General features: G+C 38.2%; 1 protein-coding gene across 1 annotated transcript in view; it reads right to left on the reverse strand.

Moving 5' to 3' along the window:
* The window catches only part of LOC124804898 (multidrug resistance protein homolog 49-like), a 384,892-nt gene that overhangs the window by 76,866 nt on the left and 283,665 nt on the right, over nt 1–24,361 (reverse strand). Inside the window, exons 15-17 of the mRNA XM_047265271.1 lie at nt 17,274–17,417; nt 14,885–14,989; nt 8,107–8,268 (exon numbers count right to left, since the gene is read on the reverse strand). Of these exons, the coding sequence (XP_047121227.1) occupies nt 8,107–8,268; nt 14,885–14,989; nt 17,274–17,417 (411 nt within the window). The remainder of the gene's footprint in view (nt 1–8,106; nt 8,269–14,884; nt 14,990–17,273; nt 17,418–24,361) is intronic.

A 24,361-nucleotide genomic window follows, 5' to 3' on the forward strand; every position in this document is an offset into this window, starting at 1 on the left:
CTTACAATTTTAAAAAAAGAGAGAGGAATCGTCTCATTAGCGAAACAATGGCAAGAGACTGTTATGTGCTGTTACTTACACTGCTGCTTTCTTTGATAATGATCAAGAAGAACCAAATAATAGACTGCGTATGATAGCTGTTCTGAGCGAGAGCGTAGCAAAAATTTTTCTCCGTTTGAAAATCTTTGCAGACACCTCTTTACTACATTACATTCTGCACAGAAATTAGAGTCATCTTAGATTTAAAAATCTAATCAATTGCCGTGCTTCATTTCTGACTATCACTATTAGGCATAAGAATAATACGAATAGAAACATGACATGATATGTATATTCTTCTGCGTTTGCTGCTGTCTCACTCTAGTTTCTTAATTTATTAGGCAGACGGGACTTAAATGAGATAGCAGCAAACACGAAAGAATACATGGCAAAATGTTTATATTCGTATTATTCTTATGATAAAGTGAATACTGCATGTGATTCACAATTCATAAAAGTTTCTATTAGCAACCATCTCTTCTCACAGGTAGGAAAAAATTCAGAACGTATAGTTGGCAATATTGACAACATCCCAACAGTCTTGCCAGTCGGATTTTCGTAGTACATTGAAATGCTGCTACATTCAGAGATGGACAATACAGAAACTCAGGGCAGAGAAAAAAGCTCATCTTACACCTTTCTTTCTTTCTTTTTTTTGTGTAGAGCTACATATATTCGACGGCAGAACTACATATATTCTATGGCAGAAGTTAGTTGTGGCGGCACCTACCAACATTTTTCATAACTTCCGTTTACTTTGCACTCGATTCTAAGCCGCAGGTGGTTTTTTGGATTACAAAAAGTGGAAAAAAGTGTGGCTTAGATTCGAGTAAACACGGTAGTTAAACAGTGAGTGCTTCCATAATCAAGGTAGCAAAAGTGTTTGGCATTTCGATAGGCACCATATCAAAGATTTATACAGCACAAAGGAAAAGTCATAACACAGATAAAAATGTGTATTGTGTGATCATGATGGACCATCACTGAAGAGGATGTGACAAAAAGTAAGAAGTCGACAGATACAAAAGTCACTGCAGAACTGAATGTTGCACTCACATGCTCTTTCATAAATAAAACAACATGACAGGAGCTCCATAAGCAGAGAATAGCAGGGAAAGCTGGAATTCCTAAACAGTCATTAGAGATACAGATGTGCTAAACACGAAAACACAGTGCCACAACTACAAAACCTGGACTATGGAGCAATGTAAGAAAGTCATGTGGTTGAATGAGTCTTGTTTCACACTCTTCACAGCTTCTGGCTGAGTTAACATCCCAAGAGCAAAACATGGCGGGGGTTTGGAAATGATTCAGGCAGCCATATCATGAGTTCCACAGCTCCACGGTTACTCTGCCATGTCACTTTATTGCGACAGATTATGTGACCAATTCGGCTGAGCAGGTACATGAAATGGTACAATGTTTGATTGCTAACAGTGATGTGTTACAAAATGACATGGCCCCTGCTCACATTGCTTGCATCAGCCAGGATTGATTTTAAGAGCACAAGGATGAAGTGTCACATCTCCTCAGGCCATCACAGTCAGTAGAACTCAGTACTATTGAGCTTTTGTTGTCTATTTTGGAGAAAAGGATGTGTGAATGCTATCCACCTACATTACCATTACCTGAACTTGCCTCTATTTTGGAGGAAGAATTGTGTAAGATTCCCTTGAAACCCATATAGGACCCATATTTATCCATTCCCAGATGGCTACGAGCTGTTCTGAATGCCAACAGTTTCCCTACACTGTATGTGTAATGTGCTGTGTTTTTGTGTTCCCATATTTTTGCCCAGCCTCTGTATCTGCAAAAGTACCAGAACACAGTTGTTGTTAATACCAAAAGTAAGACTTTATAGAGCATGAACAAGTCTAAAATAGAGAAAAGCACACTCAGCTGTATCAATTTGTCTAATTTTTGGCTATCTGATATAGTGATTTACCAAGTTTATCCAAGCATACAAAATAATTTTACACACACACACACACACACACACACACACACACACACACACTTGGAAATGTATGCCAGAATCTCTATGTTGTTATATTCTATAATATTTTGTAATAGCAGATCTGTTCAGTTGTTGTAAACATGTGTGATGCGTGCACTCTTTGTACCGGTGCTCCACAGTCCTACTGGTCTGACCACTGTACAACATGCCACAACTATGGGGATATAGTAGACACCACCTTACACAAACCAAGATCATCTTTGGCAGATCCTAAAAGGGCTCTTCTCTGACATTGTGGTCCAAACACACTTCATACAGTGTTTCTGCAGAATACAACCAATACGGGTGTTTTTCAAAGATGTCAGCCAGCTGCATTCCCATACGTTGTCTGAACAATTGATACTGAGACTAAATATCTCGAAACGAATCAAATTAATAAACAAATAAATAAATAAAAGCTATGGGGCATCGAAACATTCAGTTAAGGAATACAGAATTTAGTTGATTTGTTTTATGATGTACTAATGTAAAATGTGTCTGGGGGCAGTCTGTGATTGGTAACTGACATGTTAACTTATGTGAAACATGTACTATTGGATATAATATACAGTTTCTGACAGAATTCATAAGAGCCCTTCATCTTGTTGCTACGATTAATGGCAAAGCTTTAGTGTGTCTTATGCAGCATAACATGCAAGGAGAGAAAGTGCTAGCATCACATTGTCTACAGGTGTGAAGTAGAAAAAGCCAAGTATCCCAAATTGTCACAAATTAGCAAAATAATAAGCACTCTCAGCTCCAAATAATCTGTAGCTACATTAGGTCCACAGTTGTACACAAGTAGCATTACAGAATGGAAAGTACAGAAATGCAGCAATGTGGCTACATACATAATGAAATTCAGGCAACAAACCCTAACTGTGTCTAGATTTCTTTACTAACTGTCATCTGTCTGCCAGTGTCTCTCACTGAAGAGGTATAAATCTTGCCTCCACTAAGATTCAAACTGAAAACTAACACAGTCAGTTTCAAACTCTTTGCCTTTAAATATGTCTGCTTGTGTCTGTATATGTGTGGATGGATATGTGTGTGTGTGCGCGCGAGTGTATACCTGTCCTTTTTTCCCCCTAAGGTAAGTCTTTCCACTCCCGGGATTGGAATGACTCCTTACTCTCTCCCTTAAAACCCACATCCTTTCATCTTTCCCTCTCCTTCCCTCTTTCCTGACGAAGCAACTGTGGGTTGCGAAAGCTCGAAATTTTGTGTGTGTGTTTGTGTGTTTTTTTATTGTGCCTATCTACCAGCACTTTCCCATTTGGTAAGTCATGGAATGAAATAATTGTATTGAACTGACTAATTGTTATCACGAGAATAGATTACAGCTGCAAGACCCATTGTAGAGATAGTACCAACAGACATCAGCAGATCACAGGATGAGTGAAGTCCAAAAACTGGACTGAATCATGACTGCAATCTTTTATTTATATGTTTGGTGCTATTGTTACATATGACTTGCACCAAAGAAGATATTTCAGTCTGTCTTCACAGCATTACAGAAGAGTTGGAGGGGGAACAGTGATACCAGTTTGACTGAGAACTAGACGAGTGCAGGGAGGAGGGTAGTGAGCGTGCAGTAAATTACATCATGTTGCCAAATATGGGAATGTATACTGCATGATTTGGCTTTTTAGGAACATCTACCATATTTAAACTGCAGTTTATCTGAACCCGTTTGTAGTCGAAATTGAACTGACATTAAAATTGACCAATACTCAACAATAGTATTCATTTCTGCACGAGACGGTATATGTCTAGATAGGGGCCAGTAGTGTACTTACTAGTTTCATGCTGCAATGTTGTCGATGCTCACCATGATGTACGATGGGAACAAAAGGAGGTGTGTCAGCTGCTAGTTCTACACAGCCAACAAGAGAGTAGCAGGCAGATGATAAATTTGGAAGCAAGTGACGTTGTAACATCCTCACATCAGCACAGAAATGAAGTCCAATATGTATTTGGATAAAAGCAGCTGTGTTCAAGGTTCTATGGTGAAAGCAGTGTCAGAAATTTCAACACATTCAGAATAAATAGTTAAATATTTGTGACAATGAAGATATAAATTTCACAGCTACGCTATTAGGATCATGATGATAATGATGAACTGATGCTTAAAAACAGTCATACCACAGACAACAAGGTTAGTATATGAAAAATTTAGAAAAGAAAACAATCCACAAAATAATGTAAACAATTTCTTTTCATTTACTTTATTTGTATCTCTATTATCAATATGTAGACAATCAATAAATGGCATAAACTTAGAATACGTATAATGTTAACTTTTTAGGCAGATACTTTATGGCCACAAAACAGTGTGTACTTTTGATTAGTTAGGATATTTTAAACATAAATTTTTGTCATAAGATCTCTTGAAAAAAAAGGGGGTTTGTCTTACAGTCAGGGTCTTCTTATACTTGGATAAACATGGTATGACACTAGCAACATGTAAAGACATGTATGCCACAGTCTCATTTTTAGTGTGAATATCATTACAAAAAGCAACCTCACTAACATTACTAAATACCTCATGATCTGGCAATAATTTTGCAACAAACCAAACATTAAAAAGCAATTTCTTGAAAGCTGTAGCCTGCAATTGATTACAGATCATCACACCTACTTGCGATTTCTGTTTGCTGTGACAATGTGAGTGATTGGAAAATGCAATCCTTCATGTGTCAGTAAAAATATACATTGTAGGGTTGACAAAACTGCATACACTTTGGTGGAATTACTTTTATGGAACAAGGCAGTATTCTGATTTCATCAAAAACAAAGCCATCATATATGGAGGGATAGCTTTGTCTCTCCTACGAGTCAACGTACAGAAACGGATTCATTTTTATGTAAAGTCACAAAACCCTGCATAAAAACTGATGGTCGATTTCTTTGTTTTAATTAGCTGACTTTCACAACTCGAAATGAAAATGTCCTTTTCCTATAGATGTGATACATTCTGTCTGATACATATTCATAATTAGATCAGGACTGAATTCTAGAATTATAGTGGAGAATTGAAGTTGTAAGAGCCTTGCTGTTCCCAATAATTCATCAAATGGACACTTGACTTTGGTGATGATGTATTTGATGACCTGACGCTGCTGAATTCTTTGTTTCCCCTGAAAGGAATTGCATCAGGTGTTTAAGAATTTGTATTCCAAACTTCCTGTCTCCAATGAGGCTGCTGCTGCCATTGCCCACTGCTGCAGTGATCATGTAGTAATCACATGTCCCTTGCTTCCAGCCTCTGCAAAACAATCGACACCCATGAATTGACCATTTTATATTTATCTTGAGTTGATTCCTAGCTAGTCACTTGGGCCCTCCATAATGACAGTTGGTTTGTACTTGTCAGCTTCCACACTCATGTACTGACAAGTTTTCCAGAAAACTGTTACCAACAGTTTTTGTACATCTTCAAGAAGTCAGTGGCAAATGTAGTCCTCCAGTCCAACAAAATGTAAACCAATTAACAGAATGGCATCATAAGGTTTATGCAACAGCCACAAAATGTAGAAAGCTCAAAAAATATACTTATCATCAGTTCTTGGAGAAAATTTTGTGACCTTAAATAAAAATAGCACTATTCCTGTATGTTACTGACTCATGGGAGAGGAAAAGCTATCCCTCTTTATACAATGGTCTGGTTGTTGATGATATTGGAATATTGATGTGTTAATTAATTTTGCCAAATTGTATCCCGTTCTGTCAACCCTATGACTATAGTTTTACTGACGGGTGAAGAATTACATTTGCCCATTACAGAAGTGTCGTATTCTCATTGCACAGCAAACAAAAATTACAAGTAGAAGTGATGCTATTACTAAAATACATGCCTAGATTCGTAATCAACTCCAGATTACATCTTTCAAGGACCTGCTTTGTAAAGCTTGGTTTGTCATGAAATTATTGCCAGATCATGAGGTATTTAGCAATGTTAATGAGATTGTTTTTTCTAATTATATTCACACTACAAAAATGTGATTGTGGCATATGTGACTTCCCACAGTGCACGTGACATATATGGTGCTCTGAATTTCATGCTTTGAATGTTTTTGTGATGTACTCTGGAAAATGTAAAGGTTCCCTTGAATTATAAAAGCAAGAAATCAAAGCAAAAATTTAAATATTAGAATTTATATGTTTTTGATTTCCTATGGTGTTAATTATATGAGGTTATATAAGGTCTGTAATGATAAAATCAAATTTTAATAAGATCTGAAATGCTTATTTATCTTGTCAATAACCCCATTGTATTTTTTGATGTCACAATAAATATTAATGTCATATACTTCCAAAACAATAACAAAAAAACCATAGAATGGGATTTGTGTATTATGCTGCTAATTCATGGCAGTTTGCAGTACCTGGTTTTATTTAAAAGGACTTTTTTCATGAAATCATCAAGATAAATCAGTTGTATTAGTATAGTGCATACAAAATAGTTTTTTTTCCATTAGTTTGTAGAACACAACACATAAACATGAGATATGTCAACCTACAGCAATATAGTCTCTCACATTATCTAAAACAGTCTGAAAATGCTTGGCTAGTTTTTCGACTTCATACCTGTAGACAATATGTTGGTAGCACTTCATCTCCTCGCATGTTATGCTGTGTGAGAGACAGTAAAGCTGTATAGTTGAGCATAATGATAAGGCAAGGGGTCTCATGAATTCTGTCTCTGACTGTACGTATTTCATATGCATTACAAGTTACTGTGGTCCATAATGGGAATGTTGTCACCTAATTCTCTGCTTTATTTGTGCACTAACTTTCTTGTGGAACATTTTACATCAAGTACTATGAACTATGGTATTAAAAAAATGTCATGTGACTAGGGCCTCCCGTTGGGTAGACCGTTCCCCTGGTGCAAGTCATTCGATTTGACGCCACTTCGGCAACTTGTGCATCGATGGAGATGAAATGATGATGATTAGGACAACACGATACCCAGTCCCTGAGCGGAGAAAATCTCTGACCCAGCCGGGAATTATCCCCGAGCCCTTAGGATTGACATTCTGTCACGCTGACCACTCAGCTACCGGCAGCGGACAACTATGGTATTGGTAAATCATAACAGTAATTTCAGGGTCAACTCTACTGAGATGTAAACTACATAAAGCAAACCTATTGATAGAAAAAGGAGAGTACTGATGTAAATCTGAAACTGGTTGAATGCTTATATATCAGTTGCATAATATTTGTAAATATTTTCTTTAGTATGAAATACATGCTCCACCAAGAATATTCATTTTTCTCATTGTTGGAGATGAAAGAATCGATAAGCAGCAGGAAAAATCCCATGAGCAACAGGAAACTGAACACAAGACCTTTCCCTTCATATTCTGGAACCTACCCTCCAAGCTGCTGAGGCGAACTCTGTATAGCACATGAATAAATTGTTTATTGTAAATGAAAACTGCACAGAGCCGCTGCAACCATGTTTTGTTATATGTGATAGAATTCTGTTCAAGAAGTAAACAAAGATATTGTGGTGGTAGCTTATGTTTTTCATTATTTAATTTAATTAACAAACAAAGAATTATTTGTATTCACAGATAGGAAAAATCTCATTGCCTACCAATAACTTATTTATGAAAAAAAAATTTTTATGATCTGTTTATTTGAATAATTATGTAGACAAATTTATCTGAATAGTGCCCATCACTCATAGCAGACAATCACATTGTGAGGTACCACAGATACATCTTTGTAGCTTTTTGCATGTGGGGGCAGAAAAGGTGTTCACTAAGTTTTGATCAGAAGTCAGCAGTGGTGTCCAGAATTAAACTACATCCATGTGCTCCCATGCAGTGTCTATTGGGTTTTCATTGTCAATGCACAGCTTTAACACAGTGCACCCCCTTATCTCTCCATTCTTCAATATTCTTTTTAACTCTCAGTGATGAGGGTACAGCCATCAAGGCTTTTAATCAAGTTTCCATGTGGTTTGGTCTACCTTGTTATAATTTCCACTTTCTTAGCTCCAAAACACATAAAACTGGAGCAACCATTTCTACGTTTTATTGAGGAGAGGAGTTACTTACCCCCTGAACACTGGATGCATCACCAGAGAGCCTTGCACAAAGAACTCCAACAGCATTTCTTTCATCATCAAACCATGCTGCTTCCTGGCGAAGGATGGAATCAAACACCATCACGCGTAGCCTTTTTGTTAAACGCACACCAGCAACCCCAAACATGTGCATCTGTCAGGAAAACACAGCATATTGAACTAAAAAGCTTCAATGGCTTCACATTTATTGAGTTTAGTTGGTTTCTTTAATAATTATATGAGTTGCTCTGCAAATAACTGAAGAAACAAACTTCGAAGTAATGTCTTTTATTATACAAAATTAGAGGTGGTGTCTCTAAAAGGTTAGATGATGGAGTTGAACAACACACAATGACACAATAGTATGACCAGCCAATGTAATAATGAGAGCAAATAATTAGTGATTTGATTCTTGAGTTTCTCCCGGTGTATTTGATAATCAAAATATCCACGGGTGTACTGCCGGTCTATAGTGTCCAACGGGCACAATATTTTGGCGATCATACATCTCGCCATCATAAGGTGAACTGACAGACTGAGCTCCTGTGAAGGTGCCGGTACGGAGATCCGTACGCTATGGCTGCTCAGGGGGAACTGTGTTCGGTCGCGGCGGCGGCCAATTTAAATACCCTCCGCCCGCGGCGCACTCCCTCCGCCGTCTGCGCCCCACGCCACGGTCGCGCGGTGGAACAGATTGCGAAGGCGTCTGAGATGACGTTCGCTCGATTTACTCTTGATCAAGAGTAAATTGAGCAAATGTATAGTTGTGATGACCACGGCGGACAGACCCATCACACCGACGTCATCTCAAACGCCTTCGCAATCTGTTCCAACACGCGACCGTGGCGTGGGGCGCAGGGAACAGATCGCGGAGGGAGTGCACCATGGGCGCAGGGTATTTACATCGGCCGCCGCCGTGACCGAACACAGTTCCCCCCGAGCAGCCATAGCGTACGGATCTCCGTACCGGCATCTTCACAGGAGCTCAGTCCGTCAGTTCACCTGATGATGGCGACATGTATGACTGCCAAAATATTGTGCCCATTGGACACTGTAGACTGGCAGTACACCCGTGGATATTTTGATAATTAGTGATTGGTTACTGCATTACTGACAGTCCAGACACAGTCAAGGACTTCTACCAATACACAACAAAAAATGTAATAATATAGGCTTATCTATTCCTATCAAGGCATTTGATGAAGGGCATCAACTACATACTCTGAAATACCAACAAGTAAAACTGCTTTTGAGAGAATATTGGATGAAGATAAAGGAGCCGATTAGAAATGAGTACTACTGTAAGTGGCTTTCCTACATTTAATTAGTGAGTGAGCAGTTTGTTGCAGAGATTAGGCAGCTGATGAAAAGAGAGACTGGGTTGTTTTTATAAAAGTGAGCAAAATAAGCCTCACTCTAGGGGGTAGGACTACATACAACTGTAGTTCTGTTGGAAAATATGGTTGACATAATCTAAGCAATGATAGTCTTGCGTGACTAGAGGTATATTCCATGCTTAAGTTTTAATAAGAGTAAGCACAACAGTGCTCACAAATCAGGAGAAAAAGCATACAGCAGCAGTCAATACATGCAACAGATTTCTCTGACCTCCAAGGCAACCAGCAAGGTGGGGACAATGCATTTTCATAATGTTCTGATAACTGTCACGTTTCACAAAAAGATTAAGGGTGTGACACTCATCAAAACATTATGAAATTTCACCACCTCTCTGCTATAACTCAAAAATATATGTAGCAATTAAATGTTAGCTGAAAATGTTGTCAGCTTAATAGTGCTCCAGAGGGCAGTCAGGTATGGCAACAACTGAATTTCTTGGATAAGATGAATGTACCACCATGTGCAAAAGGTCGTTCAATAATATGTGGTTTTGGTCATCTGTAAGTGAAACAATGGCCACATGGTTTCAGTCTGTTGCCTCACACCCTCATGCTGCAATGTGGAAACTTGGGTTGCCACAAACTAAGAAGCATGGCTGGGTCTGTAAGATGCTTTCCTGCCATACACTAATTGATGTGACTGATTCCTGTTTCCCTATAACCTAAATATAAATGTTACTCCATCTATACTTCTACTAACACTTAGTTATAAAAATAAACACTAATTTTTGGGTACTACTGTGCATGAACACCTGTCATGGAAAGACTTGGATCATTATACATTAAGGAAAATAGATTTCGGATCAATAAATCCACATCTTCAATATGGCATCAAGATCTGTGGTGGGACTCCAGCAGTCTATACACGCAGGCTTTTTAGAATACAAAAAATACAATAAGAGTGGTAGCTATGGTAAACAAGAGACAACCTTGTAGAGGAATTTTGAGAAAATATAAAGTACTAGCATCTACTCTATGTACACACTGCTGGCAATCTGATTTGTGAAACTAAATCCAGAATAACATACACAACTAGGCCTACAATAGACATGGAAGGGGAAACATTCACACAATTACAAGTAATAAACAATCTAGGGACTGCAGTCAACACACAAGGACAATTTTTTACAACAGAGTGCCAAATAATTTTGAGATTGGTAATGTAAATACGGTAAATCATTGGTGGGCAATGGGCAGCCCATGGGGCAGATCTAGCCTGCAGTCAATTTCAATTTGGCTCATGAAAGAAATTAGTGGGAGAGAAAGTGCGGCACTCACATTGGCCTGCACCCAGAATGCATGTTTGGATATTTCCACTGACACTCTGCTTGCCTCAGGTTTGCAGCTCATGATGCAGACCAGTGAAAGTTTTGCTTACTCAGAGTATGTGCAGTGCCATTTCACTGCCACTGGATTTTAACAACAAACAGAAACACCTTTACAGCCTGAGTACAAAATTATGGAACACGTGCTCATGTGCATGCGGGGAGCAGGGAAAACAGTTCACTGGCTTGAAGGGATGTGGGGAGAAGTATTTTTGCCTCTCAGTCACTTCTGACAACACGCACGTTATTTACTGCTTACTGCCTTACCTCTGTGCTACACATTGATATATCAGAAATGTTAGAAGAAGACAACAATGGTACAAAAATTACTGACTACTTGTGAGAAATGCTGTTTTGAACAATAGCAGCAGGTTCCATAACTTGATGAGCAAATTACCATAATTATCTGTTGTCGCTACACATATAAAATTATGTGCTAGATGGTTGTTAATTTTGTGCAAATGTTTCCATAATTCTTTCACAAAATGTTCCACACTAAGATGAGAAAACTAGATTCTGAATGTCAGCAATTTAAGGAGAAATCAACAGAGGATTATTTCTTTATCATGTACAAAGATACAGCTCTTCACTTTTCATGTAGTGAATCACTGTGTGCTGTGAAGGAATAATATGAAAAGATACTTTTCTAAAAAAAAACACACTGCTCAACAACAGCTTTCTGGGCAACTGCAGTAAGATGAAGTTACAATTTTGAATTACAAAAATGTTAATGCCTTTTGCTGGAGGCGAATTCACAAAAGAGTGCCTCTTTGACACTGTGGATGTACTATGTCCCAATAAAGAGAAAGACTCTGGACAAATAACTTTATCAAGATGCACAGTTGTTTGATGAATCTATATGATGACTGATGATATTAAACTAAGTTTGTGTGGTACGCTGCCAGATTCAAAGTATTTACAATCACTTTGGATGAGAACAATGATTTGTCAGACATAGCTCAGTTAGCAATTTTTGTCCTTGGTGTACATGTGGAGCATAATATAATGGAAAAATTATTATCGTTACAGCCATTAAAAGGAACCACTACTATCGAAGATATTTTTGAAGAAGTGCAAAAAATCGTCTAAACGTTCAATCTGCAGCGGTGTCAACTTGCTTGAGTTTGTCCTGATAGAGCACCTGCAATGGTCAGTTCACAAAAAGGTTGTATCAGCATGTTACAAAAAAAATCCTCTGAATTAAATACTGAGAAAGTCAATTTAATTCTTCACTGCATGGTTCACCAAGAAAGTTTGTGTCCAGCCCGCAAGTTTAAGTAGGTACGTGAATTAGGCCCATGGGTCACCATGGGTTTCATGTGCCTGCTTTAAAGAATAAATTGAAGCACTTATTAATTAAGAAAAGCTGTTATTTAATACAAACTTTCAAAATGTAATATCTTCTTGTAAAACTGTTAGTGTATATGGCCATGAGCTTGTTTTTGTAACAGGATATTGATAATTTCTGATCTAGAAAATTTATATCAATGTATCAATTTATCTAACAATGGAAATTCCAAATAGGAACATGAACAATGTAGGAAAAGACAGATTGCTACTTATTGTAAAGAAAGCAAGTCAAGTTGCAGTCAGGCACTCACACAGAGCTTTCAGTCACAACCTTCACCACACACACACACACACACACACACACACACACACACACACACACACACACACACACACACACCTTATGCACACATGACCGCCAAACTCCAAGCCGGCACGAGATGCTGGAGTTGGCGGTCATGTGTGCGTGAGGTGTGCTTGCTTGTGTCTTTGTGTGTGAATGGAGTATTTTACTGATGAAGACTGTGGCTGAAATATTTATGTAAGTGTCTTAATTGTGCCTGTCTGCAACTTGACATATCAATTTATCTTTTAGTGGTAACAGAAGTACAATTAATGCAACACTGACTGTAAATGAGTCACCTGGCATATTTCTATATGCTGACACAAGCTGGAATAATGATCACAATGCACACAGTACCACTAAATGCTAGTATATTATGGCACCCTTCCCAATAGCCCAATCTTCTCAAATTATTTTATATATGGAGAATCCAGTCAGGGAGTTAGGCTTCAGCCATATCCCTTTTAACTACAAGAATCAAGGGATGAGTGGTTTACTATCCCTAATGCTTGCCATTGCAGTTGGCAAGTTCACACATTAATATAAGGATCATTAAAAGACTGAACTGGATGGTGCCCACTACATTTAGAACACTTGTTTTGTCTCTTGCATTATTTGATGATATCACCAACCTCAATGCACTGAAACTTTGCAATGGAACACAGCTGAGTGTCATGAGGACAATCGCCTATGTGATTCAGACTGCCATTTTGAAAGGAAAAGAGGTGAAACAGTTTACATGTCACTGCACTTTTCCCACGTGATTTGCATTTTTCATTGTGATAAATAAGGCACAGGGGCGGTCTACTACATACTGAAGAATGGATTTGCTATCTCCGTGTTTCTTCCCTGGATATCTCTATGTCACTTGCTCTAATGTGGGTTCACCCCAGAATTTATACATCCTAGTGCCTGGAGGAGTAATGAAAAATTATGTACAATGAACTGTGCATTTTGTGTACTTATTTCCTTAATGTGGATGATGTATCTACAGATGTGATGTTCAATTTGCAAAATTTTCTTTTTGAATAATTTTTAATTACTGCTCTGTGGTCTCAGTTATGTAGGAATGACATTTTCTCAATATGTCACAGCAAATACTGTTCACATTATTTCATTAATAATTACAGATTAGAGCGGTCTAAGGTGCTGCTGTCATGGACTGTGCGGCTGGTCCCGGCGGAGGTTCGAGTCCTCCCTTGGGCATGGGTGTGTATGTGTGTGTCCTTAGGATAATTTAGGTTAAGCAGTGTGTAAGCTTCGGGACTGATGACCTTAGCAGTTAAGTCCCATAAGATTTCACACGCATTTGAACAATTACAGATAGGAATTAAAAAAAAAACAAATTCACATCTCCTTCCCAAGTAGATGGGGGAAGAAAGCTACGAACACAGCAAGTGGGGGAGGAGATGTGTGCAACATAAGTGTCGAATGCCTACAAAGGCAAAACTGCAGGAAAAAGGTTAATTGTCAATAGTCTGAACATACTGATGGTGTTTCTATGGGAAACCCTCTTTTTTTGCAAGTATCTAATATGTTTATGAATAATTTTCAAGAGAAAGCAATCGCTTCTGCAGTTTTACAAATGACAGAATCCTGGGCACATGGTGACCATTTGTTAATGATATAGTCTCATGGTGAGGATTTGTTGATGGAATAGTCTGAGTATCTAAAAGCCATTTACAAAAATAAATTCACTACGGATTGGGAGAAGAATCATACCTTTGGAAATACCTGTTTTTACAAAATGCTGATGGGTCTTTTGAAATTGTATCACATCCTTCAGAAACACTGATTGGTCAAAAGCCATAAGCTACCAAAGCTCATTTAATATTTGATGCTGACAAAGAGTGGACTGTTGTTTCCACTTCAAGAGTGACACACAACATTAAAAGGTTAATATTAAGACAGCACAAATTAAAATTAGCCAAGTGACAGTTTTTAAGTACCCAGGAAGCATAACAGAGGATCTAAGGTGCCATCAGGAGGTCATGGCTCAAACTGTAGTAGCTAGAGAAACTAATTACATATTATATATATATATATTACATGGAAAGCTAGAAAAGCAGCTCAGGGAAAGACTGGCTAAGTGTTTTGTCTGGAATGAGGTGTCCTGTACAACGGAAACATGGACACTGAAGAGAGGGGATGAATGGAAATTGGAAGTATTTGAGATGTGTAAAGGCGGGAAGTATTATTTTTATAGAAGATTCTGACTGTTTTTTTACAGAGACTAGGTGACTACGTTGAAAAATAGTGTCATGTATCTGTGTCAGTTCGAAGTGTAATGCAACACCCAATAAAACTTACTAATTTGTAACTAACATTTTCAAGCCCTCTCATACAAGCATCAATAACAATGCAGCAAAAAACATGAAATGACAGTCTGTTGTGGAAATTTGGAATAGAACTAACCTGTAAGAAAGTTCCCACACCAGACAAAATACCAATGACAAGGAACAAGATGGAGAATGTACTAGTATCTCGACGAACTTCATCTGCGTCTTGGATTGACAAAACCTGCAACACAGGTATTCAAAATAAAGTAAGTAAATTTTTGTTTTGTTATTATGAATGGAACACTGTCTCAAAGTTCATTTTAAAATGAAAGGATTTAGAATTAAAAATAATGAAAGTGAAAGCTTAGTAACATAGTTTTCAAATTCACTAGTGTACATAAAACAAATTTTCATGCTAGCAGTTTCTTGAAGTTAAAGAAGGATCACAATGAATCAGAGAAAACTATCCAAAATGACTGTGAGAAAATATGAAATAAAGATGGTGGTAACACAACATTTCTAATACATTTGTCAATATAGTCAACTGTAAATATGGTGTGAAATAAATGAATACACTTTGGATGAACATTTCTAATTACTTATAAACATAAACTAGTTTTCCTTAGATTTTGATGCTGATAAATTTGGCAATGCTGCTTTAAACGAGGAGAAATTAATGGCGAGTCCTCTCCATATTTCAAGAAGCCCCCACACCTACACCTACATGATTACTCACCAAGTGTTTGACAGAGGGTTCGTAGAACCATTTTCATATTATTTCCTGGCCGTTACGCTTTCATATTTCTGTGCGAGCTCTGGTTACTCTTATTTTATTATGAAGGTCACTTCTCCCTACATATGTGAGAATCTACAACATATTTTGCCCTTTGGAGGAGGAAGGTCATTATTGAAATGTCATTAAAAGATCTTACTACAACAAAAAATGGCTTTGTTTTAATGACTGCCACAACAACTCACTTGTCATTTCCATGCATTTCTTTATGCATGTACTGGACACAACTACACAAGTACTGAAATATTTGTTCTTGTAATGTATAACAAACACTATTCTACAGCAAAATGGAATGTATCAAAATACGAGGATAAGGCAATTATTATCTGCAAAGTAGTTACAAAATTTTATTGGAATCAAATAGGAAACTTACAAGGATATCATTTTTTGACATAGTCTCCTTGTGTTTCATTGCACTTGGTCCATCATTGTACAAGCTTCCTGATAGCCTTATAAAAGAAGGTTTTCAGTTGTGCTGCAAGCCAGGAATGTACCACTTCTTTCACTGCTTCATCCTAGGCAAATCGATGGCCTCTTAATGCCTGTTTGAGTGTACCAAACAAGTGATAGTCAAAAGTGGCAAGATCAGGACTATATGGAGGACGATCCAGTACTTCAAATTTGAATTTCTGGAGCACTTCAGCAGTGTGGGTAGCAGTATGTGAACAGGCACTGCCGTGCAACAACACAATACCTTTTGACAGCAATCCTCGGAGTTTGCTTCAAATTGCAGGCTTTAGCCTGGCAGTAAGCATCTCATTGTAATGTACACTGTTTATTGTTGTCCCCCTTTCCCCATAATGTTACAGTGCTGGACCTTGTGCATCTCAAAAAACTGTAAGCGTCAGTTTTCCTGTGGACAGTTGGGTCTTGAACTTTTTCTTGCATGGTGAATTTGGATGTTTCCATTCCATACTCTGCTGTTTACTCTCCAGCTCGTAATGATGGATCCTTGTTTCATCACCAGTAATGATTCTGCCTGGGAAGTTGTCCCATTCATTACCATAGTGATCCAAATGTTTTTCGCAGATATCCAAGCGCATTTGTTTATGCATGTGTGAGTTGTTTTGCGATCCATTTTGCACAAACTTTATGAAACCCAAGCCTGTTGTGGATGATTTCACTGGCAGAACTGTGACTAATTTGCAGGCGATGTGCCACTTCGTCAATAGTTAATCATCTGTATAAGACAATCATTTGACGTGAACGCTCAATAGGTTCTTCCTTTGTGGCGGTAAATGGTCATCCGGCTCCTTCATATTGCATAACACTTGTGTGACCATTTCGGAATTTTTCAATCCATTCATAGACACTCCATTGTGGCAAAACACTGTTACCACACTACACCAAAAGTCTTCAATGAATTTCTGCCCCTGATACACCTCCTGACTGCAAAAAACAGATCACTGAATGTTGCTCTTCTACGGTACAAATAGACAGTGGAGCAGCCAATATTAACAGCACAGCAGCTTGAAAATTGCGAAGATAAAACAACAAATAAATAAAGCATGCATCATAAACGTAAAACGACACTACTACAAAAATAAACAAAAATATAACTACATTGCGGATAGTAACTGACTTACACTTGTATCTTCAGACACGGCAGCAAAAATGGAGATACACCATTACCATGTTGGCCAGAAATTAACAATTTTAAGACCAAGAATTTGTAACTCATGATAATAAAGCGACAAGACAATACTTTCCTTCCAATAAGACATGCACTTACCCGATAGATTTCTCCAAAAAGCACTGCAAAGAATGGCAGAGCACTTCCTACAGCAAGTGTTGCAAGGCATCCCACAGTGATATACAGCCATTCCGGTTGGTTGAGGGACATAATGCGTCCAAGATCAGCTTCTGGAATTTTTTCCTGTAAACAGAGCATGTGGTACTTTTTCATACTCCCAAACATTTCTGTCATTATTCAGTATTGATTGCACAGAACACTGTCTGCGTGGACACCTATCACTTATATCTCTCCTTGCATTCTCATTGCCGATAAACAACCAGTGATTGTTGCTCTGTATCTTATTTAAAATATAACAATGATGATAAGCTTAACCAGCATGGTCATGTGACATTCAAATTACTTTCAATGTGTGTATCAAGACCACATTTTCTATCGGCTATTATGTCATTTTTAAATGATATGCAGGCACAGGAATCTCTTTGGGTATGTAACAGTAGGACAAAAGAAGCAAAAGACTGAAATTTTATCTCATACTATGAAGCATACTATTATAGCATTTATTTATTTTTGTTGAAGTGGTAGAGCAATGATCATTTAGGTGCAAGATTTGCATTTGACACTGGATGTAATGTATGGTTTTAATTTTCCATGAAGATTCTGATAATTATTGATTGATTGATTTTTGTTTCGTCACATTTCATTACATTTTGTACAAAGTGTGTACTTGTAATAGAGGACAGGTCAATTTACACCCATTTCCTTGCAATATTTAACATATTTATTACAATTTAATACATCAAAGTAGCAATACTTACAATAATGTTGCATACATTTTTCACCCATCTTTTAGGTCCTGAAAATTGTTTACTTACTACATTATTTTTTCCAAGGGCACGCAGCTTTACTCTATGGTTAAATGATGATGGTGGTGTCCTCTTTGGTAAAATATTCTGGAGGTAAAATTGTCCCCCATTTAATCTCCAGGCGGGGACTACTCAAGAGGACGTCGTTATCAGGAGAAAGAAAACTGGCATTCTACGGATCGGAGTGTGGAATATCACGTCCCTTAATCGGGCAGGTAGGTTAGATAATTTACACTACTGGCCATTAAAATTGGTATACCAAGAAGAAATGCAGATGATAAACCGGTATTCATTGGACAAATATATTATACTAGAACTGATATGTGATTACATTTTCATGCAATTTGGGTGCACAGATTCTGAGAAATAAGTACCCAGAACCACCACCTCTGGCCATAATAACGACCTTGATACGCCTGACCATTGAGTCAAATAGAGCTCGGATGGCGTGTACACGTGCAGCTGCCTATGCAGCTTTAACATGATACCACAGTTCATCAAGAGTAGTGACTGGCGTATTGTGACGAGCCAGTTGCTAGGCCACCATTGACCAGACATTTTCAATTGGTGAGAGATCTGGAGAATGCGCTGGCCAGGGCAGCAGTCGAACATTTTCTGTATCCAGAAAGGCCCGTACAGGACCTGCAACATGTGGTCGTGCATTATCCTGCTGAAATGTAGGGTTTCGGAGGGATCAAATGAAGGGTAGAGCCATGGGTCGTAACACATCTGAAATGTAACATCCACTGTTCAAAGTGCTGTCAATGCGAACAAGATGTGACCAAGACGTGTAACCAATGGCACCCCATACCATCATGCCGGGTGATACGCCAGTATGGCGATGACGAACGTATGCTTCCAATGTGCGTTCACCGCAATGTCGCCAAACACGGATGCGACCATCATCATGCTGTGCACAGAACCTGGATTCATCCGAAAAAATGACATTTTGAAATTCGTGCACCCAGAACCGTTGTTGAGTACACCATCGCAGGCGCTCCTGTTTGTGATGCAGTTACAATGGTAACCACAGCCATGGTCTCCGAGCTGATAGTCCATGCTGCTGCAAACATTGTTGAACTGTTCGTGCAGATGGTTGTTGTCTTGATAACATCCCCATCTGTTGACTCAGGGATTGAGACGTGGCTGCACGAACTGTTACAGCCATATGGATAAGATGCCTGTCATCTTGACTGCTAGTGATATGAGGCCGTTGAGATCCAGCACGGCATTCTGTATTACCCTCCTGAACCCACTGATTACATATTCTGCTAACTGTCATTGGATCTCGACCAACACAAGCAGCAAAGTCGCGATACGACAAACCGCAATCACGATAGGCTACAATCCGACCTTTATCAAAGTCGGAAACGTAATGGTACGCATTTCTCCTCCTTACATGAGGCATCACACCAACGTTTCATCAGGCAACGCTGGTCAACTACTGCTTGTGTATAAGAAATCGGTTGGAAACTTTCCTCATGTCAGCACATTGTAGGAGTCACCACCAGCACCAACCTTCTGTGAATGCTCTGAAAAGCTAATCATTTGCATATCACAGCATCTTCTTCCTGTCGGTTAAATTTCACTTCTGTAGCATGTCATCTTCGTGGTGTAGCAATTTTAATGGCCAGTAGTGTAAAAAGGAAAATGGATAGGTTAAAGTTAGATATAGTCGGAATTAGCGAAGTTCGGTGGCAGGAGGAACAAGACTTTTGGTCAGGTGAATATAGGGTTATAAATACAAAATCAAATAGGGGTAATGCAGGAGTGTGGGTAAGCTACTATAAGCAGCATAGTGAAAGCATTATTGTGGCCAAGATAGACATGAAGCCCACGCCTACTACAGTAGTACAAGTTTATATGCCAACTAGCTCTGCAGATGACAAAGATATTGAAGAAATGTATGATGAGATAAAAGAAATTATTCAGATAGTGAAGGGAGATGAAAATTAAATAGTCATGGGTGACTGGAATTCGATAGTAGGAAAAGGAAGGGAAGGTAACATAGTAGGTGAATATGGATTGGGGGTAAGAAATAAAAGAGGAAGCCGCCTGGTAGAATTCTATACAGAGCATAACTTAATCATAGCTAACACTTGGTTCAAGAATCATAAAAGAAGGCTGTATACAAGGAAGAAGCCTGGAGATACTGACAGGTTCCAGATAGATTATATAATGGTAAGACAGAGATTTAGGAACCAGGTTTTAAATTTTAAGACATTTCCAGAACAATTGACAAGAATGGGGGCAAGAAATACAGTAGAAGAAGAATGGGTTGCTTTGAGGGGTGAAGTAGTGAAGGCAGCAGAGGATCAAGTAGGTAAAAAGAAGAGGGCTAGTAGAAATCCTTGGGTGACAGAAGAAATATTGAATTTAATTGATGAAAGGAGAAAATATAAAAATGCAGTAAATGAAGCAGGCAAAAAGGGATACAAATGTCTCAAAAATGAGACCAACAGGAAGTACAAAATGGCTAAGCATGGCTAGAGGACAAATTTAAGGATGTAGAGGCATATCTCACTAGGGGTAAGATAGATACTGCCTACAGGAAAATTAAAGAGACCTTTGGAGAAAAGAGAACCACTTGTATGAATATCAAGAGCTCAGATGGAAACCCAGTTCTAAGCAAAGAGGGGAAAGTAGAAAGGTGGAACGAGTATATAGAGGGTCTACACAAGAGGGATGTACTTGAGGGCAATGTTATGGAAATGGAAGAGGATGTAAATGAAGATGAAATGGGAGATATGATACTGCATGAACAGTTTGACACAGCACTGAAAGACCTAAGTCAAAACAAGGCCCGGGAGTAGACAACATTCCATTAGAACTACTGACAGCCTTGGGAGAGCCAGTCCTGACAAAACTCTACTATCTGGTGAGCAAGATGTACGAGACAGGCGAAATACCCTCGGACTTCAAGAAGAATATAATAATTCCAATCCCAAAGAAATCAGGTGTTGACAGATGTGAAAATTACCGAACTATCAGTTTAATAAACCACAGCTGCAAAATACTAACGCAAATTCATTACAGACAAATGGAAAAACTGGTCGAAGCCGACCTCGAGGAAGATAAGTTTGGATTCCGTAGAAATATTGGAACACATGAGGCAATACTGACCCTACCACTTATCTTAGAAGATAGATTAAGAAAAGGCAAACCTATGTTTCTAGCATTTGTAGACTTAGAGAAAGCTTTTGACAACGTTGACTGGAATACCCTCTTTCAAATTCTAAAGGTGGCAGGGTTAAAATACAGGGAGCGAAAGGCTATTTACAATTTGTACAGAAACCAGATGCCAGTTATAAGAGTCGAGGGACATAAAAGGGATGCACAGGTTGGGAAGGGAGTGAGACAGGGTTGTAGCCTATACCCGATGTTATTAAATCTGTATATTGAGCAAGCAGTAAAGGAAACAAAAGAAAAATTTGGAGTAAGTATTAAAATCCATGGAGCGAAAATAAAAACTTTGAGGTTCGCCGATGACGTCGTAATTCTGTCAGAGACAGCAAACAACTTGGAAGAGCAGTTGAGCGGAATGGGCAGTGTTTTGAAAGAAGGATATAAGATGAACATCAACAAAAGCAAAACAAAGATAATGGAATGTAGTGGAGTTAACTAGGGTGATGCTGAGGGAATTAGATTAGGGAATGAGACACTTAAAATAGTAAAGGAGTTTTGCTATTTGGGGAGCAAAATAACTGATGATGGTCGAAGTAGACAGGATATAAAATGTAGACTGGCAATGGCAAGGAAAGCTTTTGTGAAGAAGAGAAATTTGTTAACATCGAGTACAGATTTAAGTGTCAGAAAGTAATTTCTGAGAGTATTTGTATGGAGTGTAGCTATGTATGGAAGTGAAACATGGACAATAAATAGTTCTAACAAAGAGATAGAGGGGCTGGCCAGTATCTATCGGCTGTACTGAGCTGAGGTAAGTACTGGCCAGCCCCTCTATCTCTTTGTTAGTATTTGTTTCACATCTTTATATGAGATTTTCCATTAATCATTTACAATAAATAGTTCGGACAAGAAGAGAATAGAAGCTTTCAAAATGTGGTGCTACAGAAGAATGCTAAAGATTAGATGGTAGATCACATAACTAATGAGGAGGTATTGAATAAAATTGGGGAGAAGATGAGTTTGTGGCACAACTTGACTAGATGAAGGGATCGATTGGTAGGACATGTTCTGAGGCATCAAGGGATCACCAATTTAGTATTTGAGGGCAGTGTGGAGGGTAAAAATCGTAGAGGGAGACCAAGAGACTAAGCAAATTCAGAATGATATAGGCTGCAATATGTACTGGGAGATGAAGCAGCTTGCACAGGATAGAGTAGCATGGAGAACTGCATCAAACCAGTCTCATGACTGAAGACCACAACAACAACAAGAACTACATTATATTGATATTTACATTATTCTCTCAGTATTCATGTTCTCAAGTTATTTACATATCATAATATGTTCATTATATATAAAAGCAGACATCTGCTTGTGTCTGTATGTGTGGATGGATATGTGCGTGTGTGCGAGTGTATACCTGTCCTTTTTTCCCCCTAAGGTAAGTCTTTCCGCTCCCGGGACTGGAATGACTCCTTACCCTCTCCCTTAAAACCCACTTCCTTTCGTCTTCCCCTCTCCTTCCCTCTTTCCTGATGAGGCAACAGTTTGATGCGAAAGCTTGAATTTTGTGTGTATGTTTGTGTGTCTATCGACCCGCCAGCGCTTTCGTTCGGTAAGTCACCTCATCTTTGTTTTTATATATAATTTTTCCCACGTGGAATGTTTCCCTCTATTATATTGATATCATAATATGTTCAGTTAGTTAAAGTACCTTTATAACAGTAATAGTAGCATTTTCATTCATTGATACAAATACTCTTCTGCACTATAAAATTCTTTTTCCATTAAATTAAAATTAAGTTATTTTTATAAGCCACTGCACTGTGTTATTTATTGACATAATGCAATTCTTTCCAGTGTTCCCAGATTTTTTTCTACACTCAGTAGTGTCATGCCATCTGCATATAGTATTTTTTTTATCTTTCTCAATATTGTTTTCAAATAGGTTGAACAGAAGTGGGACAAGTACAGGTCCTTGAGGCACTCCATACTTAATATTTCTGATTTCAGATCTGCATTCAGTTACTGTTCTCACATACTGCTTTCTGTTGCTCGTGTATGGTTTTATCCACTTGACTGCATATCCACAAACACCATAGCTTTTAAGTTTTTCAATAAGTGTAGTGTGGGTGATTGTGTCAAACACTTTACACAAATCCAGAAACATAGCAGACACGGAGTTTCTTTTGTCTAATGCATCTATAACGGATTCTGTGTTGCCTGAGATGGCAGTTTCTGTAGATTTCCCTTTTGGGAAACCAGGTTGTGCTGAAATCAGAATATTGTGCTTCTTCAGGAATGTGGTCAACCTATTATGCATGAGCATCTCTAGTATTTTTGAGAAACCAAAGATTAAAGACTCTGGTCTGTAGTTATTTGGATCATTTTTGTCTCCTTTCTTAAATATTGGTACTCTTTTGCTCTCTTAATTTTTCTGGGGATACTACTTCCCTAAATGAGCAGTTTGCAGTATCCAAAAAAGGTTTGATTATTTCTTCATTCACATGTTTTATTAAATAATTTGATACCTCATCTCTTGCATACTTTTGGGGTTTTAATTTCTGGATTATTTTTATAAGTTCTGTTTTTTTGTCATTGATTCCAGGAACACTGAGGGGAATGGTTGGCCAATAGTTGTAGCATGCTTCGACCACTGATGATTTGTTTCCCCTTTTAAATTTTGTACAATATCTATAAAGTAGTTGTTTAGGATATTAGCAATTTTTGTTCCATTTGTAACTATGTTGTCATCAATTCTCATTGGCTTAATAAAATGGATGTTTTTTACACTTTTTTTGGCTATATCTTCCACTGTTGATTATATCTTCCACTGTTGATTATATCCCATGTTACTTTGCTTTTTCGATTGGAATTTGCTAAAGCTCTGTTTATTGAAATGGCTTTTGCTTCTCTTATTAATTGCCTGTACTACTTCCGATACTGTTTATATGTCTCAATATTCTCGGCTTGTCCGAGTTCATTCAGTCTAGTCCTGAGTTCAATTATTTCTTTCGTAATCCACTTCTTACTGTGACCGTGCTTTTTCTTTTTCTGATAGGCTACTTGGGGGAAGACTACATGAAAGTGATGCAGTAGTGTGTTAAGAAATGCATCATACTTCTCATTTGTACC

The sequence above is a fragment of the Schistocerca piceifrons genome, chromosome 7 (assembly GCF_021461385.2).
Source record: "Schistocerca piceifrons isolate TAMUIC-IGC-003096 chromosome 7, iqSchPice1.1, whole genome shotgun sequence".
NCBI lineage: Eukaryota > Metazoa > Arthropoda > Insecta > Orthoptera > Acrididae > Schistocerca > Schistocerca piceifrons.